This window comes from Pelophylax lessonae (genome assembly GCF_965119305.1).
Source record: "Pelophylax lessonae genome assembly, chromosome: 3".
NCBI lineage: Eukaryota > Metazoa > Chordata > Amphibia > Anura > Ranidae > Pelophylax > Pelophylax lessonae.
In genome coordinates, this window is record NC_138770.1 from 664,481,716 (window position 1) to 664,502,385 (window position 20,670).

The 20,670-nt window shown below is 44.1% G+C and overlaps 1 protein-coding gene across 7 annotated transcripts in view; it reads left to right on the forward strand.

Annotated features, from left to right (window-relative positions):
- The window catches only part of PLCB4 (phospholipase C beta 4), a 608,938-nt gene that overhangs the window by 509,976 nt on the left and 78,292 nt on the right, over positions 1–20,670 (forward strand). For all 7 annotated transcript variants that reach the window (XM_082250179.1, XM_082250184.1, XM_082250183.1 and 4 more), the window contains 2 exons: positions 6,763–6,812; positions 11,332–11,397. In XM_082250179.1, coding sequence (XP_082106305.1) covers positions 6,763–6,812; positions 11,332–11,397 — 116 coding nt within the window. The remainder of the gene's footprint in view (positions 1–6,762; positions 6,813–11,331; positions 11,398–20,670) is intronic.

Below are 20,670 nucleotides of genomic sequence, written 5' to 3' on the forward strand. Positions count from 1 at the left end.
CGACGAAAGGCTGTCCTCTGTGGGAGGTGTATCGTCCGTGTCCTCTGTATCCCCCCAGCCACGCACCAGTGATGGCCATGAGCTGGCCTGGGTGCCACCCTGCTGTGAACATGGTTCCATCTCCTCCTCCAGCTCCTCCTCCTCCTCATCCTCCTCATCCTCCAGAACTGTGCCCCTGCTGGACAATTGCGTCCCTGGCGTTTGCGTGTGCAGGAACCCACCCTCGGAGCCCCTTGCGAATGACTGCCCTGAAAGCCTTGGAAATGTTACCTCTTCATCCTCCTCCTCCTCCTCATCCTGTGCCACATCCTCTTCCATCATCGCCCGAATTGTTTTTTCAAGGAGGCATAGAAGTGGGATAGTTAAGCTGAGAACGGCGTCATTGCCACTGGCCATGTTGGTGGAGTACTCAAAACAGCGCAACAAGGCACACAGGTCTCGCATGGAGGCCCAGTTATTGGTGGTGAAGTGGTGCTGTTCCGCAGAGCGACTCACGCGTGCGTGCTGCAGCTGAAACTCCACTATGGCCTGCTGCTGCTCGCACAGTCTTTCCAGCATGTGCAAGGTGGAGTTCCACCTTGTGGGCACGTCACATATGAGGCGGTGAGCGGGAAGGCCGAAGTTACGCTGCAGCGCTGCCAGGCGAGCAGCAGCAGGGTGAGAACGCCGAAAGTGCGCACAAACGGCCCGCACTTTCTGCAGCAGCTCTGACATATCGGGGTAGTTTTTAAGGAACCTCTGCACCACCAAATTCAGCACATGCGCCAGGCAAGGGATGTGCGTCAAACCGGCTAGGCCCAGAGCTGCTATGAGATTTCGCCCGTTATCACACACCACCAGGCCGGGCTTGAGGCTCGGTGGCAGCAACCACTCATTTGTCTGCTGTTCCATGCTCCTCCACAACTCCTGCGCGGTGTGTGGTTTGTCCCCCAAACAGGCAAGTTGTAAAACTGCCTGCTGTCGTTTACCCCTGGCCGTGCTGAAGTTGGTGGTGAAGGTGTTACGCTGTCCGGATGAGGAGGCGGTAGAGGATGAGGAAGCGGAGTAGGAGGAGTTACGAACAGGAGGCGAACTGAAGCGCCCTGCAATCCTCGGTGGTGGAAGGACATGCGCCAAATTGCTATCCGCCTCAGGCCCATCCGCCACTGCATTTACCCAGTGTGCCGTTAGGGAGATATAACGCCCCTGACCGTGCTTACTGGTCCACGTATCCGTAGTTAGGTGGACCTTGGCACAGATGGCGTTGCGCAGTGCACACCTGATATTTTCCCCCACTTGGTTGTGCAGGGAAGGGATGGCTTGCCTGGAAAAGTAGTGGCGGCTGGGCACGACGTACTGTGGGACAGCCACCGACATAAGGTTTTTAAAACTGTGCGTCTCCACCAGACGGAATGACAGCATTTCAAAGGCCAATAATTTTGAAATGCTGGCATTCAGGGCCAGGGATCGCGGGTGGGTAGGGGGGTACTTCCTCTTCCTCTCAAGTGTTTGGGAGATGGAAAGCTGAACGCTTCCACGGGACATTGTGGAGATGGTTGTTGGTGACCCAGGTGGTGGTGTTGCTGACAGATCGTCTGTTTGCGGGGTGGCAGGTGCCGGTATCACTACAGATGTGGCTGGAGCGGCCGAGACTGCAGCAGAAGAGGAAGCAGGATGAGCCAGAGACGTTTCTTGGTTTTGAAGGTGTGTACTCCACTGCAGCTCGTGCTTTGCACTTAGATGCCTGATCATGCAGGTTGTGCTCAGGTTGAGAAGGTTCATGCCTCGCTTCAAGCTCTGATTGCACAGGGTGCAAACCACTCGTGTCCTGTCATCAGCACATTTTCTAAAGAACTTCCACGCTAGAGAACTCCTTTGAGCTGACTTTGGTGCGCTCGTTCCCTTGCTGCGTTGGGCAGTAGCGGGCGTAGTGTCTAGGGCACGGCCGCTCCGCTTCTGCACCCTGCTCCCTCTTCTGCTGTGCTGGTGGCTCTGTGCGACCACCGCCTCTTCCTCCAAACTACTCAGGTCACCTGCATGACGTTCATTCCATGTGGGGTCGAGGACCTCATCGTCCTCCACATCATCTTCCACCCAGTCTTCACCCCTGCCCTCCTTGTCGGTCTCCACAATGCTGAACGCCGCAGCAGTTGGCACCTGCGTTTCGTCATCATCGGAGACGTGCTGCGATGATCCTTGCATGTACTCATCTTGAGAAATAAGTGGTTGGGCATCGCTGCACTCAATCTCTTCCACTTCTGGGGCAGGGCTAGGTGGATGGCCCTGGGAAACCCTGCTGACAGAGTCCTCAAAAAGAATAAGAGACTGCTGTATGGCTTGGGGCTCAGACTGCTGGCCTGATTTGCAAGGGGGTGAGGTGAAAGACGGTTGGACATTGGCTGCAGGTGCCAACTCTGACCTTTCTGCAGTAGACTGGGTGGGAGACAATGTGAAGGAACTGGAGGCACTGTCAGCAGCAAACCAATCTACTATCGCCTCAACTTGTTCTGGCCTCATCACTTCTAGGGGCGTTTGATGCCCTACCAAATACTGATGCAGGTTCTGTCGCCTACTCACACTTGAGGAAGGTGTTTCACTTGTGCGTGTAGCTGGCACAGATCGACCATGTCCTCTCCTTGCAACAGGAGCTCTACCAGCAGCACCACGACCCAGGCCACGGCCCTTATTTGACGGTCTCCTCATATTTCTGTAATTTAAGATCTTGCCCTAGAAAGGTTTTTATTGAATAGCGGAATAGAAAATATGATCCAAAAAAAGTGTATGTATATCACACGTACACAACCACACTAGGCCCCAATTACTATTGTTTGTACCCCTAAAAGGCTAGGAGTAGGGGGAGTATGGAACAGGCAGCACCCTCAAACCTTCAGAAGTATGAGATGAACCCCAACAACTTGGAAAGGTGGATCTCTCTCACACGTACCGACACAGACTATCCCGCAATTCAATTGATCCTCAAAGGTTTTTATTGAATAGCGGAATAGGAAATATGATCAAAAAAAGTGTATGTATCTCGCACGTACACAACCACACTAGGCCCCAATTACTATTGTTTGTACCCCTAAAAGGCTAGATGAGGAGTAGGGGGGGTATGGAACAGGCAGCACCCTCAAACCTTCAGAAGTATGAGATGAACCCCAACAACTTGGAAAGGTGGATCTCTCTCACACGTACCGACACAGACTATCCCGCAATTCAATTGATCCTCAAAGGTTTTTATTGAATAGCGGAATAGGAAATATGATAAAAAAAAGTGTATGTATCTCGCACGTACACAACCACACTAGGCCCCAATTACTATTGTTTGTACCCCTAAAAGGCTAGATGAGGAGTAGGGGGAGTATGGAACAGGCAGCACCCTCAAACCTTCAGAAGTATGAGATGAACCCCAACAACTTGGAAAGGTGGATCTCTCTCACACGTACCAACACAGACTATCCCCCAATTTAACTGATCCCCAAAGGTTTTTGATTAAATAGCGGAATAGAAAATATGATCCCAAAAAAGTGTATGTATATCACACGTACACAACCACACTAGGCCCCAATTACTATTGTTTGTACCCCTAAAAGGCTAGGAGTAGGGGGAGTATGGAACAGGCAGCACCCTCAAACCTTCAGAAGTATGAGATGAACCCCAACAACTTGGAAAGGTGGATCTCTCTCACACGTACCAACACAGACTATCCCCCAATTTAACTGATCCCCAGAGGTTTTTGATTAAATAGCGGAATAGAAAATATGATCCCAAAAAAGTGTATGTATATCACACGTACACAACCACACTAGGCCCCAATTACTATTGTTTGTACCCCTAAAAGGCTAGGAGTAGGGGGAGTATGGAACAGGCAGCACCCTCAAACCTTCAGAAGTATGAGATGAACCCCAACAACTTGGAAAGGTGGATCTCTCTCACACGTACCAACACAGACTATCCCCCAATTTAACTGATCCCCAAAGGTTTTTGATTAAATAGCGGAATAGAAAATATGATCCCAAAAAAGTGTATGTATATCACACGTACACAACCACACTAGGCCCCAATTACTATTGTTTGTACCCCTAAAAGGCTAGGAGTAGGGGGAGTATGGAACAGGCAGCACCCTCAAACCTTCAGAAGTATGAGATGAACCCCAACAACTTGGAAAGGTGGATCTCTCTCACACGTACCAACACAGACTATCCCCCAATTTAACTGATCCCCAAAGGTTTTTGATTAAATAGCGGAATAGAAAATATGATCCCAAAAAAGTGTATGTATATCACACGTACACAACCACACTAGGCCCCAATTACTATTGTTTGTACCCCTAAAAGGCTAGGAGTAGGGGGAGTATGGAACAGGCAGCACCCTCAAACCTTCAGAAGTATGAGATGAACCCCAACAACTTGGAAAGGTGGATCTCTCTCACACGTACCAACACAGACTATCCCCCAATTTAACTGATCCCCAAAGGTTTTTGATTAAATAGCGGAATAGAAAATATGATCCCAAAAAAGTGTATGTATATCACACGTACACAACCACACTAGGCCCCAATTACTATTGTTTGTACCCCTAAAAGGCTAGGAGTAGGGGGAGTATGGAACAGGCAGCACCCTCAAACCTTCAGAAGTATGAGATGAACCCCAACAACTTGGAAAGGTGGATCTCTCTCACACGTACCAACACAGACTATCCCCCAATTTAACTGATCCCCAAAGGTTTTTGATTAAATAGCGGAATAGAAAATATGATCCCAAAAAAGTGTATGTATATCACACGTACACAACCACACTAGGCCCCAATTACTATTGTTTGTACCCCTAAAAGGCTAGGAGTAGGGGGAGTATGGAACAGGCAGCACCCTCAAACCTTCAGAAGTATGAGATGAACCCCAACAACTTGGAAAGGTGGATCTCTCTCACACGTACCAACACAGACTATCCCCCAATTTAACTGATCCCCAAAGGTTTTTGATTAAATAGCGGAATAGAAAATATGATCCCAAAAAAGTGTATGTATATCACACGTACACAACCACACTAGGCCCCAATTACTATTGTTTGTACCCCTAAAAGGCTAGATGAGGAGTAGGGGGAGTATGGAACAGGCAGCACCCTCAAACCTTCAGAAGTATGAGATTGTGTTCACTGTACCCCACAAAGATTGAGTTCACTGCACCCCACAATGATTGTGTTCACTGCACCCCACAAAGATTGTGTTCACTGCACCTCACAAAGATTGTGTTCACTGCACCCCACAAAGATTCTGTTCACTGTACCCCACAAAGATTGTGTTCACTGCACCCCAAAAAGATTGTGTTCACTGCACCCCAAAAAGGATGTTGTTCACTGCACCCCAAAAAGGATGTTGTTCACTCCACCCCAAAAAGATTGTGTTCACTGCACCCCACAAAGATTGTGTTCACTGCACCCCAAAAAGATTGTGTTCACTGCACCCCAAAAATGATTTTGTTCACTGCACCCCAAAAAGGATTTTGTTCACTGCACCCCAAAAAGGATGTTGTTCACTCCACCCCAAAAAGATTGTGTTCACTGCACCCCAAAAAGATTGTGTTCACTGCACCCCACAAAGGATTTTGTTCACTGCACCCCAAAAAGATTGTGTTCACTGCACCCCAAAAAGGATGTTGTTCACTGCACCCCAAAAAGGATTTTGTTCACTGCACCCCAAAAAGATTGTGTTCACTGCACCCCACAAAGGATTTTGTTCACTGCACCCCACAAAGATTGTGTTCACTGCACACCAAAAAGGATTGTGTTCACTGCACCCCAAAAAGATTTTGTTCACTGCACCCCAAAAAGATTGTGTTCACTGCAGCCCAAAAAGATTGTGTTCACTGCAGCCCAAAAAGATTGTGTTCACTGCAGCCCAAAAAGATTGTGTTCACTGCAGCCCAAAAAGATTGTGTTCACTGCAGCCCAAAAAGATTGTGTTCACTGCAGCTCACACACAGAAAAATGGATGTGGATCACTGACACCTGCCTATCTCCTATCCCACACCACACAGCAATATCGATTGTAGTTTGTAGAACACAGTTTCCCTAAAATTCAGCAGACTCTGTCCCTAACAGGATTGAGAAGAGATCGTAGATCAGGATTGAGTGCAGATTCACCCCACCCCCCACACAGCAATATCGATTGTAGTTTGTAGAAGACACTGACCCTATAATTCAGCAGACTCTATCCCTAAAATGCCTACAACTCGCCCTGCCTAAACACTCCGACCTGTCCCTCAATTCTATCCGGACACAAATGGTTTTTTCCTGCCTATCTTTCCCTAATCAGCAGCCAGCACGTTGATGTGTGCTCTGTCCCTGAATCTAAGCAGCATAATGACGCCGCTGCGGCTGCCTCGAACTTATAAAGACTTGGTCACATGCTTCAGACGGCCAATCACAGCTACTGAGACATTTGCAGGCATGGCTGGGATGGCTTAAGGCACACCAGTTAAACGATTGTTGATTGGCTGTTGAAAGCCCGCCATGAAAAGAGCGCCAAAGCATGCAAAACCCGGAAATAAAACGACCGAACACGGATTTTTACCCGAACATACAGTAAAGTGTCCGTGTCCGTGTTCGGGTACAAAAAATCCAATTATTCGGTACGAACACGAATAATACAGTCCGTGTTCGCTCAACACTAGTAATGTATTGTAATATGTTGCTTTAGTGTGCATTGTCGGGTTAAAGGGCAATATTTGCTCACAGGTAATTCATGTTTATGGTACTCATTGTCTGTCTTGTGATGTTCTTGTAGGTTTTGAACTGATTCCACAAGTGAAAGTTGAAGATTTAAAACAGATGAAGGTGAGTTAGTGCACCTCGACTCCTTTTCCTATTGGTTGTTTCCATAGTCTACCATCACTTGTATTATTTAGTATTATTTGATGTTTTTTGTCTTATCAATGTTCACATTTATTTGAGGCAAAGACCAATCCGCTGTAACTTTTACCATCCAGTACAGAATAATATTTTCCACCGCTTTAAGCTGATATATCTGAAATGTGATTAGTGCCCAGGAATATCATTGTATTCTGTACCCTTGCTCTTTACCACATGTCCCCTATATATGTAGAATCTAGACATGAGATCATTGCAATTGGAATGCTGGTAAATTCTGGCCCTTGGGATCAGTTTTGCAGGACTGGATATCTATGGTCGGCTGGATTTTCTAATTAGTATTATAAATTTATAATATAAATAAAGTATTTATAATGTAAATAAAATATAAAATATAAATTTAAATATAAAATATAAATATAATATAAATATTTAAATATAAATTTAAATGTATATAATATAAATTTATAATATAAATAAAGTATATATATATATATATATATATATATATATATATATATATATGTGTGTATATAAATAAATAAATAAATATATATATATATATATATATATATAAAATTATATATATAAAGTTATATATAAAGTAAAGCTTCAATTGTTTTTCATTAAAATAACAAACATGTTCTACTTACATGCTCTGTGCAGTTGGTTTTGCATAGAGTGGCTTGGATCCTCCTCTTCTCGGGTCCCACGGGGCGCACCTGGCTCCTCCCTCCTGTCAGGTGCCCCCACAGCAAGCAGCTTGCTATGGGGGCACTCGTGCGGAGCCGCTGCTTCATGTGTCCATTTAGTCACACAGCTGCAGTTGGGCCCCGCTCACTGTCTGTGATTGACAGCAGCGGGAGCCAATGGCTCCCACTGCTGCCAATAGCCAATCAGGAGTGTGAGTCCCTGGAGAGGCAAGGCTCTTGTGGACATCACTGGATTGAGAGGGAGTTTGGGTAAGTATTAGGGGCGGGGGCAGGGGGGGCTTTTACTTTCATGCATAGAATGCATGAAGGTAAAAATTCTTGTGCCTTTACAACCACTTTGAAGTTGAATTCCAGGTATGGCAGTTCTTACCTAGTTTCATTGGCCCATATTGGATCAATGGAAGTATGTATGTGCCATACCTGTGGGATCTCTCTAGATCAGCCTTTCTCAATCTTTTCAACACAGAAACCTTTAAATACGTTTCCGGTCTAAGGGAACCCCTGCTAAAAATTACTATATCTACAACTCATGATGCATTGGCATGATGGTCAGTGGGAAGAATGCTCCTTATACTTGTGGCCATTGAGAAGAATTGCCCCCTTACAGATAGCAAAAAAAAAAACAATACCTGCAGCTGCAGCCATGATCTTGCTGTAACTGCTTGCTATACGTTCGCATGATGGAAAGTGGTTCATTTTTTTATTTTAATGTCCATCAATTGTTCAACGTAAAAATTGCAGAGTAAGAGGTTAACTTAGTCCCCTCTTCTCCCCAACAGCATCTTCAACTTGCTTATTGCTGCTCCATTTGGCCAATGGGAGCAAATATAATACCGAGCACGTCCCAGAGTGGGTGAGCATGTGACTCCCTCCCATGTGACAGTGCTTGGTGCCACCTGATTGGCCCAGTGCTGTCACTCTAGTGCATAGCCCTATGTAAGCTCTGACAAGTAAGTGTGGAGCTTACACATTATTTCCTTTCCTGGTGGTACTTATTATTACAGAATTATTTCTTATTCTCTGTAAGGAAGTTACTACTTTCTTACTAAATTAGGTCATAATAACTGAAAAGGGTTGACAATTGACTGCTAAAGGTTGCTTTAGGTTTACGCATTGGCGCTCAGCTAATTTTGGTAGCACAAGGCAGGGTTTTATGTCATGACTTTATTTACTGCCACGGCTATTAACACTTCCTGCAATGCAAGTCCTGCAAAACTGATAAAGGAGTGAATTTATAAATAAAATGTGCATAGCTGTTCGTCCATCGAAACTGCAGGTAAAATCAAATGTTTTCAGGCTATATTCTGTGAATAGGGAAAATACAGCATTATGGGCACTACTTGGCACTACCCCCTCGGCTACATCTAATGGCCGTAATGCAGCATTATGGTCACTAGGTAGTGCAGTCATAAGAAATAAGTATGCACCTCAGCTACACCTAGTGGCCATAATGCAGCATTATGGCCACTAGGTGGCAGGATCATAGGACATAAGTATGTTCCTCAGCTACATCAAGTGGCAAAAATGCAGCATTATGGCCACTAGATGGCACTATTATAGAAAATAAGTATACTCCTCAGCTATATTTAGTGGCCATATTGCAGCATTATGGCCACTAGATGACACAATCATAGAAAATAAATATGCTCCTCGTCTACATCTAGTGGCCATATTGCAGCATTATGACCACTAGATGGCACTATTTCTCAGCTACACCTAGTGCCCATTGTGCAGCATTATGGCCACTAGATGGCGCAATCATAGAAAGTAAATATGCTCCTCGTCTACATCTAGTGGCCATATTGCAGCATTATGACCACTAGATGGCACTATTTCTCAGCTACACCTAGTGGCCATTATGCAGCATTATGGCCACTAGATGGCGCAATCATAAGACATAAGTATGCTCCTCAACTACATCTAGTGGCTATAATTCTGCATGATGGCCATTAGATGACGTAATTATAGGAAATAAGTATGCTCCTCACCTACATCTAGTGGCTATCATGCTGCATGATGGCCATTAGATGGCGTAATTATAGGAAATAAGTATGCTCCTCAGCTTCATCTAGTGGCCATAATGCAGCATTATGACCATTGATGGCGCAATCATAGGAAAAAAGTATGCTCCTTGGCTATATCAGTGCCATAACGCAGCATTATGGCCACTAGATGGCACAATCATAGGAAATAAATATACTCCTAAACTACGTCTACTGGCCATAATGCAGCAATATGGCCACTAGATGGCACAATCATAGGAAATATATATACTCCTAAACTACGTCTAGTGGCCATAATGCAGCAATATGGCCTCTAGATGGCACAATCATGGGAAAGAGTATGCTCTTCATCTCCATCTTGTGACCATAATGCAGAATTTTCCCTTTCCCACTTTGATTTGACAAGAATATAGCTTGAGAACATTTGAATCAGGACAATGTGACACACAGTTTCAATGGACAAACAGCTATGCAATTATTTTATAACTACAACCCTGAGTGTGTGAATTTTCTATACATCTCTATACATTCTATACATCTCTATACATTCTATATATTCTATACATCTCTATACATTCTATATATTCTATACATCTCCATACATTCTATATATTCTATACATCTCTATACATTCTATACATCTCTATACATTCTATATATTCTGTACATCTCTATACATTCTATATATTCTATACATCTCTATACATTTCTATACATTCTTTACACCTCTATACATTCTATATATCGCTATACATTTACATCTCTATACATTCTATACATCTCTATACACGCTTTACGTCTCTATACATCTCTATTCATTCTATACATCTCTATACATTCTATACATCGTTATACATTCTTTACATCTCTATACATTTCTATACATTTCTATACATTCTTTACACCTCTATACAGTCTATATATCTCTATACATTTACATCTCTATACATTTACATCTCTATACATTCTTTACATCTTTATACATTTCATACATTCTTTACATCTCTATACATTTCTATACATCTCTATACATTCTGTACATCTTTATACATTCTATACATCTCTATACATTCTATACATCTCTATACATTCTATACATCTCTATACATTCTTTACCTCTCTATACATTCTATATATCTTTATACATTCTATACATCTTTATACATTCTATACATCTCTATACATTCTATACATCTTTATACATTCTATACATCTCTATACATTCTATACATCTCTATACATTCTATACATCTTTATACATTCTATACATCTCTATACATTCTATAAATCGTTATACATTCTATACATCTTTATGCATTCTATACATCTCTATACATTCTATAAATTCTATACATCTTTATACATTCTATACGTCTCTATACATTCTATACATCTCTATACATTCTATACATATATACAACATATATAAAGATGAAGACCAGAAATCTTTGCTTACCAACATAAGTCATTAATTTTTTATTACTAAAATTAACTAACCGCAAAAAAAGAAAAGAAAATACACACAATAATATGAAAATTCTAATATATTATAAATCCCCAGCTATTGATTGGTTAAAGCATGTGTGTGTGGTTAAGTTAGCCACTCCCACCAATTTGCTCGACCATTGACTTTTCGCTCTTGCCCCGGTGCGCACTCGTTGTCGATGATTTGTGTGTTATGTGACATTGTTGATTCCAGAACAGTTTTCTGCTAATTGTTCACCTGCTGTGTTTGCTATATAAACAGTCAATTCTTGGGATCGATTTTAGGCATACGTCAAACAGCTAAAGAAGCAGCAAAAAGAACTGAACGCTCTGAAGAAGAAACAGACAAAAGTAAGTGGTGTTGGAAATAGATTGGTGTTTATCGAGTGTCTTAATTCTTCCCTTACAGGACATGTGATGGCGTCCTTATCTCACCGATAACAGACGCCTAATACCAATATTGTATGTGTGAAATGTGAGCAATACAAAGGTAAAGTAATAGAGAAGCGACACCAAACCTAAATTACAACTCCCTAACTTTTCTCAGTTGTCATTTGGTGTAAAAAATTGTTTTACTCTCCCAACCTGCAAAAATAACGCTTACATCAGGCAAAATCTTCTTTCAATCATTTAACCATTTCAGCCCCGGAAGCTTTAACCCCCTTTAATGACCAGGCCATTTTTTGCGATACGACACTGCATTGCTTTAACTGACAATTGCGCGGTTGTGCGACGCTGTACCCAAATAAAATTAATGTCTTTTTTTTCCCCTTTGGTGGTATTTGATCAACTTTGCGTTTTTTTTTTTTGCGCTATAAACCAAAAAAGACCGACAATTTTGAAAAAAAAAAAACAACATTTTTTTACATTCTGCTATAAAACATATTCAATAAAAAAAGGTTTTACCCCCTTAATGACCAGGCCATTTTTTTGCGATACGACACTGCGTTGCTTCAATTGACAATTGCGCGGTTGTGCGACGCTGTACCTAAATAAAATTGACGTCCTTTTTATCCCACAAATAGAGCTTTCTTTTGGTGGTATTTGATCACCTCTGCGATTTTTATTTTTTGCGCTATAAACAAAAATAGACCGAGAATTTAAAAACAAAAAAAAAAGAAAACAATATTTTTTACATTCTGCTATAAAACATAAAAAAAATGTAAAAAATCAAATTTCTTCATCAACTTAGACCAATTTGTATTCTGCTCCATATTTTTGTAAAAAATAAAATCCTAATAAGTGTATATTGATGGGTTTGCACAAAAGTTGTAGCATCTACAAACTACAGGATAGATTTATTGACTTTTTTTTATTGTTTTAACTAGTAATGGCGGCGATCAGCGAATTTTAGCGGGACTGCGACATTGCGGCGGACAAATCTGACACTAAGTGACACTTTTTGGGGACACCAATACAGTGATCAGTGCTAAAAAAAAAAAATACACTGTCACTGTAAAAAATTACACTGGCAGGGAAGGGGTTAACACTAGGGGCGATCAAAGGGTTAAATATGCTCCTAGGGAGTGCTTTCTAACTGTGGGGGGAGTGGATGTACTAGAGGAAAAGAGCTGAAACACAAGATCTCTCTTTTACTCTCTGACAGAACAGCAGACGGCTGTTCTGCCTTTCCTCTGAAGGATCGGCAGGTCCAATCACAGCGAGAGCAGCGCTCCGGCGGCGTGCACGAGCCACCTAGATCACCTAGATCACGTGCGCAAAATCATGTACATGTACGTTATTTTATGCAGCCGGGCCGCCCTGCCGCAGTATATGTGGTGGGCTGTCCGGAACTGGTTAAAGTGGATTTTCTTGTTAAAAAAAAAATAAAAATCGACCTTCACTCCTTTCCTTAACGAGTAACTCCACTTTTGTTGAGAAAATGCCCTCCCCTCTGGGTGATCTCTGTACATTGCAGGGACTTGTACAAACTTTGTTGCATTTTCCTACCTTTTTGTTATTCTGAAGAAATAGCTGTTTGTTTGTCTGTGTCCATGTGAGTCTGTATGGGAGTGGTTTTATAATTATTAATCAGCTGATGCATCTGCAGGGCTCTAATGAGGAAAGCGGCAGGTACTGCATCCCTTTAGATGTGATTTCCTGTTGGGAGTATCTCACCAAACATGTCATTTTTTTATGCAGCGGATGCCCAAAATATAACTTCTGATCTTAGTGCAGACTTCTAAGAGAATCAGTGAGTAATCACACAAGCAGGACATGATATACATTGGGGGTGTTCTGTACACCATCTGTGTAGAGAATGCCTCCAGATTGCTATATTGCATTTTACAGAAAATGACAGTGCTGCAGATTGAAAAGGAAAGGTAACTTTTAATAACACTCAAAGTAGGGATCGAACGATTATCGGCAAGGTGGCATATGCACTTTACCCGATATATCGGAATTGGCCCTGGAAGTTACCGATATTGCCGATATTTTTGTGACGTCATTCTGCCTTCTTAGGCCGCCTCCCTCGCCTGGGACAGCCTCGTCTGGAGTCAGGACTAGTCTCGCGGGAGAGTATCACAGCCATACACCCACCCACAGCAGCCCGGTGCCAGCCAGCCACCAACCCACAGCCCCTGTGCCACCCACCCACACAGGGTGCCAGACAGCCAGCCACCCACCACAGGGTACCAGACAGCCACCCACCCACAGGCCCTGTACCAGCCAGCCACAGGCACTGTACCAGTGAGCCAGCCAGCCACCCACAGCCCCTGTGCCAGCCACCCACCCACCACAGGGTGCCAGACAGCCAGCCACCCACAGGTCCTGTACCAGCCAGCCACAGGCACTGTACCAGCCAGCCACCCACAGCCCCTATGTCAGCCACCCACCACCACAGGGTGCCAGACAGCCACCCACATCCACAGGCACTGTACCAGCCAGCCACAGGCACTGTACCAGTGAGCCAGCCAGCCACCCACAGGCTCTGTACCAGCCAGCCACCCACAGCCCCTGTGCCAGCCACCCACCCACCACAGGGTGCCAGACAGCCAGCCACCCACCACAGGGTACCAGCCAGCCAGCCACCCACAGGCCCTGTACCAGCCAGCCACAGGCACTGTACCAGCCAGCCACCCACAGCCCCTATGCCAGCCACCCACCCACCACAGGGTGCCACCCACCACCACAGGGTGCCAGCAAGCCAGCCATTAAGCATTAAACAAAAATTAACATGTTCAGTACCAGATTTGTGTCAAACATTTTCTTTATTTTTCAAAACTTTAAATGTACAAAATATCGGCCCATATCGGCCGATACCGATATGCGATGGGCAAAATATCGGTATCGGCAACGAAAAAACAATGTCGGTCGATCACTAATTCAAACGCAGATCGCCGCCATTACTAGTAAAAAAAAAAATAAACAATAAAAATGACATAAATCTTTCCCGTAGTTAGTAAACGCATTAACTTTTGAGCAAACCAATCAAAATACGCTTATTGTGATTTTTTTTTTACCAAAAATGTGTAGCAGAAAACAAATTGGCCTAAAATGTTAAAAAATTTTGATTTGTAAATTTTTTTTGGGGAAAATATTGTGAAATTTTTATGGTAAAGCTCCCTTGATTAAAGTATAGTTCCTGTGATCGACTGATTATCGGCAACACCGATATATCGAGGTCCGATCTGCACTTTCCCCGATATATCAGAATCGGCCCCTGAGGTTACCGATATTGCCGATATTTCGGGAAAGTGCTTGTACCGGAGTGATGCCTGCAGCTAGAGTCATCACCCCGGTACCGGCTTCCATAGCCGACGGTCGGCTGTCTTGTAAATGACAACCGATACGGCTGAGAAGCCGCTCGGCTGTCATTACAAGGAGTGGGAGGGGCCGTCTCCACCCTCCCGCCGCCTTTTGCGGCTCGCCCGGGTCTCCCCTCCCACCGGCAGACCCGGGAAACCTACCTGCACAGCCCCCGAAGACCCAATCAAAGTCGCATTCGGCTCTGATCGGGTCTCTATGTAAAAACCTGTTAGTGATGTCACGCATGACATCACTTCCGGATACTCAGCGCCAAATTTAAAAAAGTACAGCACCTGAACAAAACAGTACCTGAAAAAAAAGAAGAAAAAAAATTAAATTTTTTTTTTTTTAAATGTCGGAAAATATTGGCCGATACCGACATGTGATGACCAAAATATCGGTATCGGCAGCAAAAAAAACTATATTGGACAATCACTACTGTGAACAACCCCTTGGTGCTGACCGCCTCCCAGCCCTTTAAGAGTTCTAAAAGCTGGGGGGCGGAGGCGAGGATTCCAGTCATGTGATCGCTGCGATTGGCAGTCACAGTGGTCGCAGGATCGTAAAGCTCCCAATCCCTAGTATGCGTTGGGAGCTTATCGATCCCCGCCGGCTACCATGCAGGGAGCTCGCTTTCAGCACGGTAAGTTGTTTACACAGGGACGCATATATGCAGCCACTCTCCGGTAAGGCCCACCCGCCGAGAGGCGTACTGTCGGCGCCAAGAAGTTAAAGAGGAGCTTCAGTCCTCCCCATAAAAATTAAAAGTCAACAGCTACAAATTCTGTAGGTGCTGACTTTTAATATAAGGACACTTACCTGTCCAGGGATCCTGCGCCGTCCTCACCTGAGCCAATTCTTCACTGGGCTTCGGATCCCTAGCGCTGGCATCTTAACTAAGAGAAAAAAGCTTAGGCGATCCAAGGTACCCGCTCCCCTCCCCCACCCCAAAAGAAAAAACTGTCAAATGTTAAAGGTGGTGGGGGGGGGGGGGGGGAGGGGTGAAGTTCTGCTTTAAGGTATATCCCCTGTAATTTAAATATAGCCCGGATGATAAAGTAGTAACCTTTATAGCTGCTGGCATTGTGGAGTAATCCATCCTCAAAGATCAAAACAGAGACTTTAACTATTTGATTGTCCTCAATTCCACTTTAATGCTGGATTCACATCTACAGTGCCTTGAAAAAGTATTCACACCCCTTAACATTTTTCCACATTTTGTCATGTTACAACCAAAAAATGTAAATGTATTTTATTGGGATTTTATGTGATAGACCGACACAAAGTGACGCATAATTGTGAGGTGGAAGGGAAATGATAAATGGTTTTCCAAATGTTTTATAAATAAATATGTGAACAGTGTGGTTGCATTTGTATTCACCCCCCTGAATCAATACTTTGTAGAACAGCCTTTCACTGCAATTACAGCTGCAGTCTTTTTGGGGATGTCTCTACCAGCTTTGCACATCTAGAGAGTGAGATTTTTGCCCATTCTTCTTTGCAAAATAGCTCAAGCTCTGTCAGATTGGATGGAGAGCGTCTGTGAACAGCAATTTTCAAGTCTTGCCACAGATTCTCAGTTGGATTTAGGTCTGGACTTTAACTGGGGCATTCTAAAACATGAATATGCTTTCATCTAAACCATTCCATTGTAGCTCTGGCTGTATGTTTCGGGTCGTTGTCCTGCTGGAAGGTGAACCTCTGCCCCGTCTCATTCTTTTGCAGACTCTAACAGGTTTTCTTCTAAGATTTCCCTGTGTTTGGCTCCATCCATCTTCCCATCAACTCTGACCAGCTTCCCTGTCCCTGCCGAAGAAAAGCATCTCCACAACATGATGCTGCCACCACCATGTTTCACGGTGGGGATGGTGTGTTCGGGGTAATGTGCAGTGTTAGTTTTCCGCCACACATAGTGTTTTGCTTTTAGGCCAAAAAGTTAAATTTTGGTCTCCTCTGACCAGAGAACCTTCTTCCACATGTTTGCTGTGTCCCCCACATGACTTCTTACAAACTGCAAACAGGACTTCTTATGACGTTCTTTCAACAATGGCTTTCTTCTTGCCACTCTTCCATAAAGGTCAGATTTGTGGAGCGCACGACTAATAGTTGTCCTGTGGACAGATTCTCCCACCTGAGCTGTGGATCTCTGCAGCTCCTCCAGAGTTACCATGGGCCTCTTGGCTGCTTCTCTGATGAATGCTCTCCTTGCCCGGCCTGTCAATTTAGGTGGACGGCCATGTCTTGGTAGGTTTGCAGTTGTGCCATACTCTTTCTATTTTCGGATGATGGATTGAACGGCGCTCCCTGAGATGTTCAAAGCTTAGGATATTTTTTTATTACCTAACCCTGCTTTAAACTTCTCCACAACTTTATCCCTGACCTGTCTGGTGTGTTTCCCTTCCCCCTTGACCTGTTTGTTCACTAAGGTTCTCTAACAAACCTCTGAGGGCTTCACAGACCAGCTGAGATTAAAGCGGAGTTCCGGGCACAGAATAGTTTTTCTACAATTTATTGCATGGTCTTCCTAACCCTTCGCTGAGGCAGAATTGGATATTCCCGTGTTTTTTTTTTTTCTTCCCTTACCTTTTTAGCCTCGGTTTCCACTAGTGCGGCTACGAAGTCGTGCTACTTCTAGCACGACTTCGTAGCGAAAGTAAACTGCGGCTTCAGTTAGACTTTTCCCTCATATATAGAGGGAAGTCGCGCTCAAAAGTAGTGCACGATCTACTTTTGAAGTCGCCTCAACTGAAGCCGCGGCAGTGGAAACGGGCCCCATTGAAAACAATGGGTTTTGACTTGCTGTGTGACTTGACATGTGTCGCACTAGTGGAAACTGAGCCTTATAGGGCATTATATACTCACCTTTCCATCGACTTCCTCCCTTCAGAGCCGCGGCTCTCCCCGTCACTTCCGGTCCCGCAATGCGTCCTGGGAGCTCTTACTCGGCGCTCCCAGGATGCACTGTGCAGTCACGTGGGCGGCCGACCGCTCGTCTCATCGCGCTACTTCCTCTAACATTGCCGTCCCTATGGAAAAGAGTACTATGCCGATCGCATAGTACTGGGCATGCGCGAGATTTCGCGCTGGACTCACAGGCCTACGCCCACTCGACTCAGGAAGAAGGGAAGACATTTCCCCACAACGGACTCGGCAATCCACAGCAAAGATGGCGGCGCACATCAGAAATTATATAAAGCAAGATTTTATTCTTGCAAACACATTATTTCACCGTAACAAACAGGATTGGCGGATGTATAGAGGTGTAAGGGTGAAAAAAACGATTCTGTGCCCGGAACTCTGCTTTAAATTGCACACTGGTGGACTCTATTTACTAATTAGGTGACTTTTGAAGGCAATTGGTTCCACTAGGTTTTAGTTAGGGCTATCAGAGTAAAGGAGCTGAAAACAAAAATGCACGCCACACTTTTTCACATATTTATTTGTAAAAAGTTTTGAAAACCATTTATCATTTTTCTTTCACTTTACAATTATGTGCCACTTTGTGTTGGTCTATCACATAAAATCTCAAATACATTTATGTTTTTGGTTGAACCATGACACAGTGGGGAAAATTTCAAGGGGTATGAATACTTTTTCAAGGCACTGTATGTATGTGCAATTATATACATTAAGTTAAAAAATTCCTTTTAACACACATTACAGCAGCGTATGGCAGTGCTCAGGGTATGTGCTTTACCATTTAATGTGAATGGTACCCTAAGACAAGACACATGTATAAAAACAACTAATGTGTCTGTACTTCAGCACACACTCACCACAATTAGAGCCAGTCCATTGTATTGTGTGTGGAGGCATGTTCAAAGTCACGCATGTCAAACACAAGGCCCGGGGGGCCGAACCCGGCCCTTCAGGCCCTCGCACCTCTCCTGCAGCTGCGGCAACCCCTTCATAGTTGCCCACACCTTGTCTCAGCAGTCAGCAGCATAGAGGACAGAACTTCTCCACCAGATCCTGCACTTCTCCATGCAGCCACAAAGAGGCTCCTATCTACCCCCCCCCCCCCATTTCCCCATCTCAGCAGTCCGCAACAGAGAGGAAGACAGAACTCCTCCTACAGATCCTGCACCCCCTCCTATCCACTTTTCCTGGTCTTAGCATTCAGTAGAGTCCAGCCATCCTCTGGTCCTCCTCCAGACTCTGCACTTTCTGCATCCCAGCTTCTTTCCCGGGAGCAGCACAAGGTAAGAGGGAGCTCTGTGATGTAAGGGAGGGTGAGGGCCTCTTGACTTCTGATGGTGGAGGGGGGGGAAGGTGCACTTGACAATGGATGTAAGGGGGTGGGGTGCTCTGGACATCTAGACTTACAGATACAACTGGCCCTTTTAGGGCAATCATAATTCTGATTCGGCCCACAATGCAATTGAGTTTGACACCCCCTGTTCTAAGTGAATGGGCTGCCTAAATGCAATGCACGCCAACATACGCCATGACGAATGGGCACTTAAAGGGATATTACATTGAATGAGTAACTGAATGCCTTTATCATTTACATCCAATCAGCAGTCCAGTAAAATCTTTTTTTTTTTTTTTTTTTTTTTTTTTTTTTTTTTTAGAAAGTCATCATTGCCTACAAATTTTCCATTCTCATGTAAAATGTATATAAAAACAATTTGTGATGTCACATTTTTTAGATGCTTGTTGTACCAAATGTGCATATTTCCCTCTTGTTGCTTTCTATATACGAGGCATTCAATCCGGACATTCCTGCTTAACAACTGCTGTGATGAAGAATAACTGAGGGCCTTCACATCCTGCACTGCCGGTTCCTTCATCCAGCCCCTACATTACTATTGTGTCCTGTAGGGGGCCAACCTTAACCACTTTACCACCGGAGGATTTTGCTGTCTTACATCCAGGCCACTTTTTGCGATTCGGCACTGTGCGAATTTAACTGACAATTGCACGGTCATGCAATGCCGTACCCAAACTAAATTTACGTCCTTTTTTTTCCACAAACAGAGCTTTCTTTTGGTGGTATTTGATCACCTGTGCGATTTTTACTTTTTGCGCTATAAACAAAAAAAGAGCAGCAATTTTGAAAAAATAACAATATTTTTCACATTTTTTTATATGAAATTCCCCCCCAAAAAAAAGGTAAAAATCTAAATTTTTTATCATTTTAGGCCAATTTGTTTTCTGCTACATATTTTTGGTAAAAAAAAAATCGCAATAAGCGTATTTTGATTGGTTTGCGCAAAAGTTATTGTGTTTACTAAGGGAAAGATTTCTGTAATTTTTGGTGTTTTTTTTTTTTTTAACGCGTAATGGCGACGATCTGCGATTTTTTTTTTCTTGCGGGACTGCGACATTGCAGCGGACAGATCGGACCCTTGACTGACATTTTTGACACTTTTGGGGTTACCAGTGACATTACTACAGTAATCAGTGCTATATATATGCACTGTTACTGAAAAAATGACACTAGCAGTGAAGAGGTTAATTTTTATTGGTGATCAAGGGGTTAATGTATGCTTGGTGCTTACTGACATGTGTGGGGGGAGGGGACTGAGTGACACAGGGACAGATCGCAGGTTCAGCTATGCTGAACCCTGCATTCTGACCCTGCCTGTCACTTAGGAGATCCGCCCGCTTTGTTTACGCAAGCGGGCGGATCTCCACACTCGATTCCCCGACGATCGCCTCCCCTGGCCCGACTCCCGCTGTAACTGAATACGGCGGGAGCGAGCCTCAGGCGGCGCGCGCACGCCGCCCACAAGGAGAGGAGTCCAGCGACGTAGGTCAACGTCGCTAGACGGTAACGAGCCACTTTGCCGCAGTACAGTCAACGTGACTGGTCGGCAAGTGGTTAAGGAACCTAAGAATGCAGCAGGGGGCTCAGCCATCCGACACACC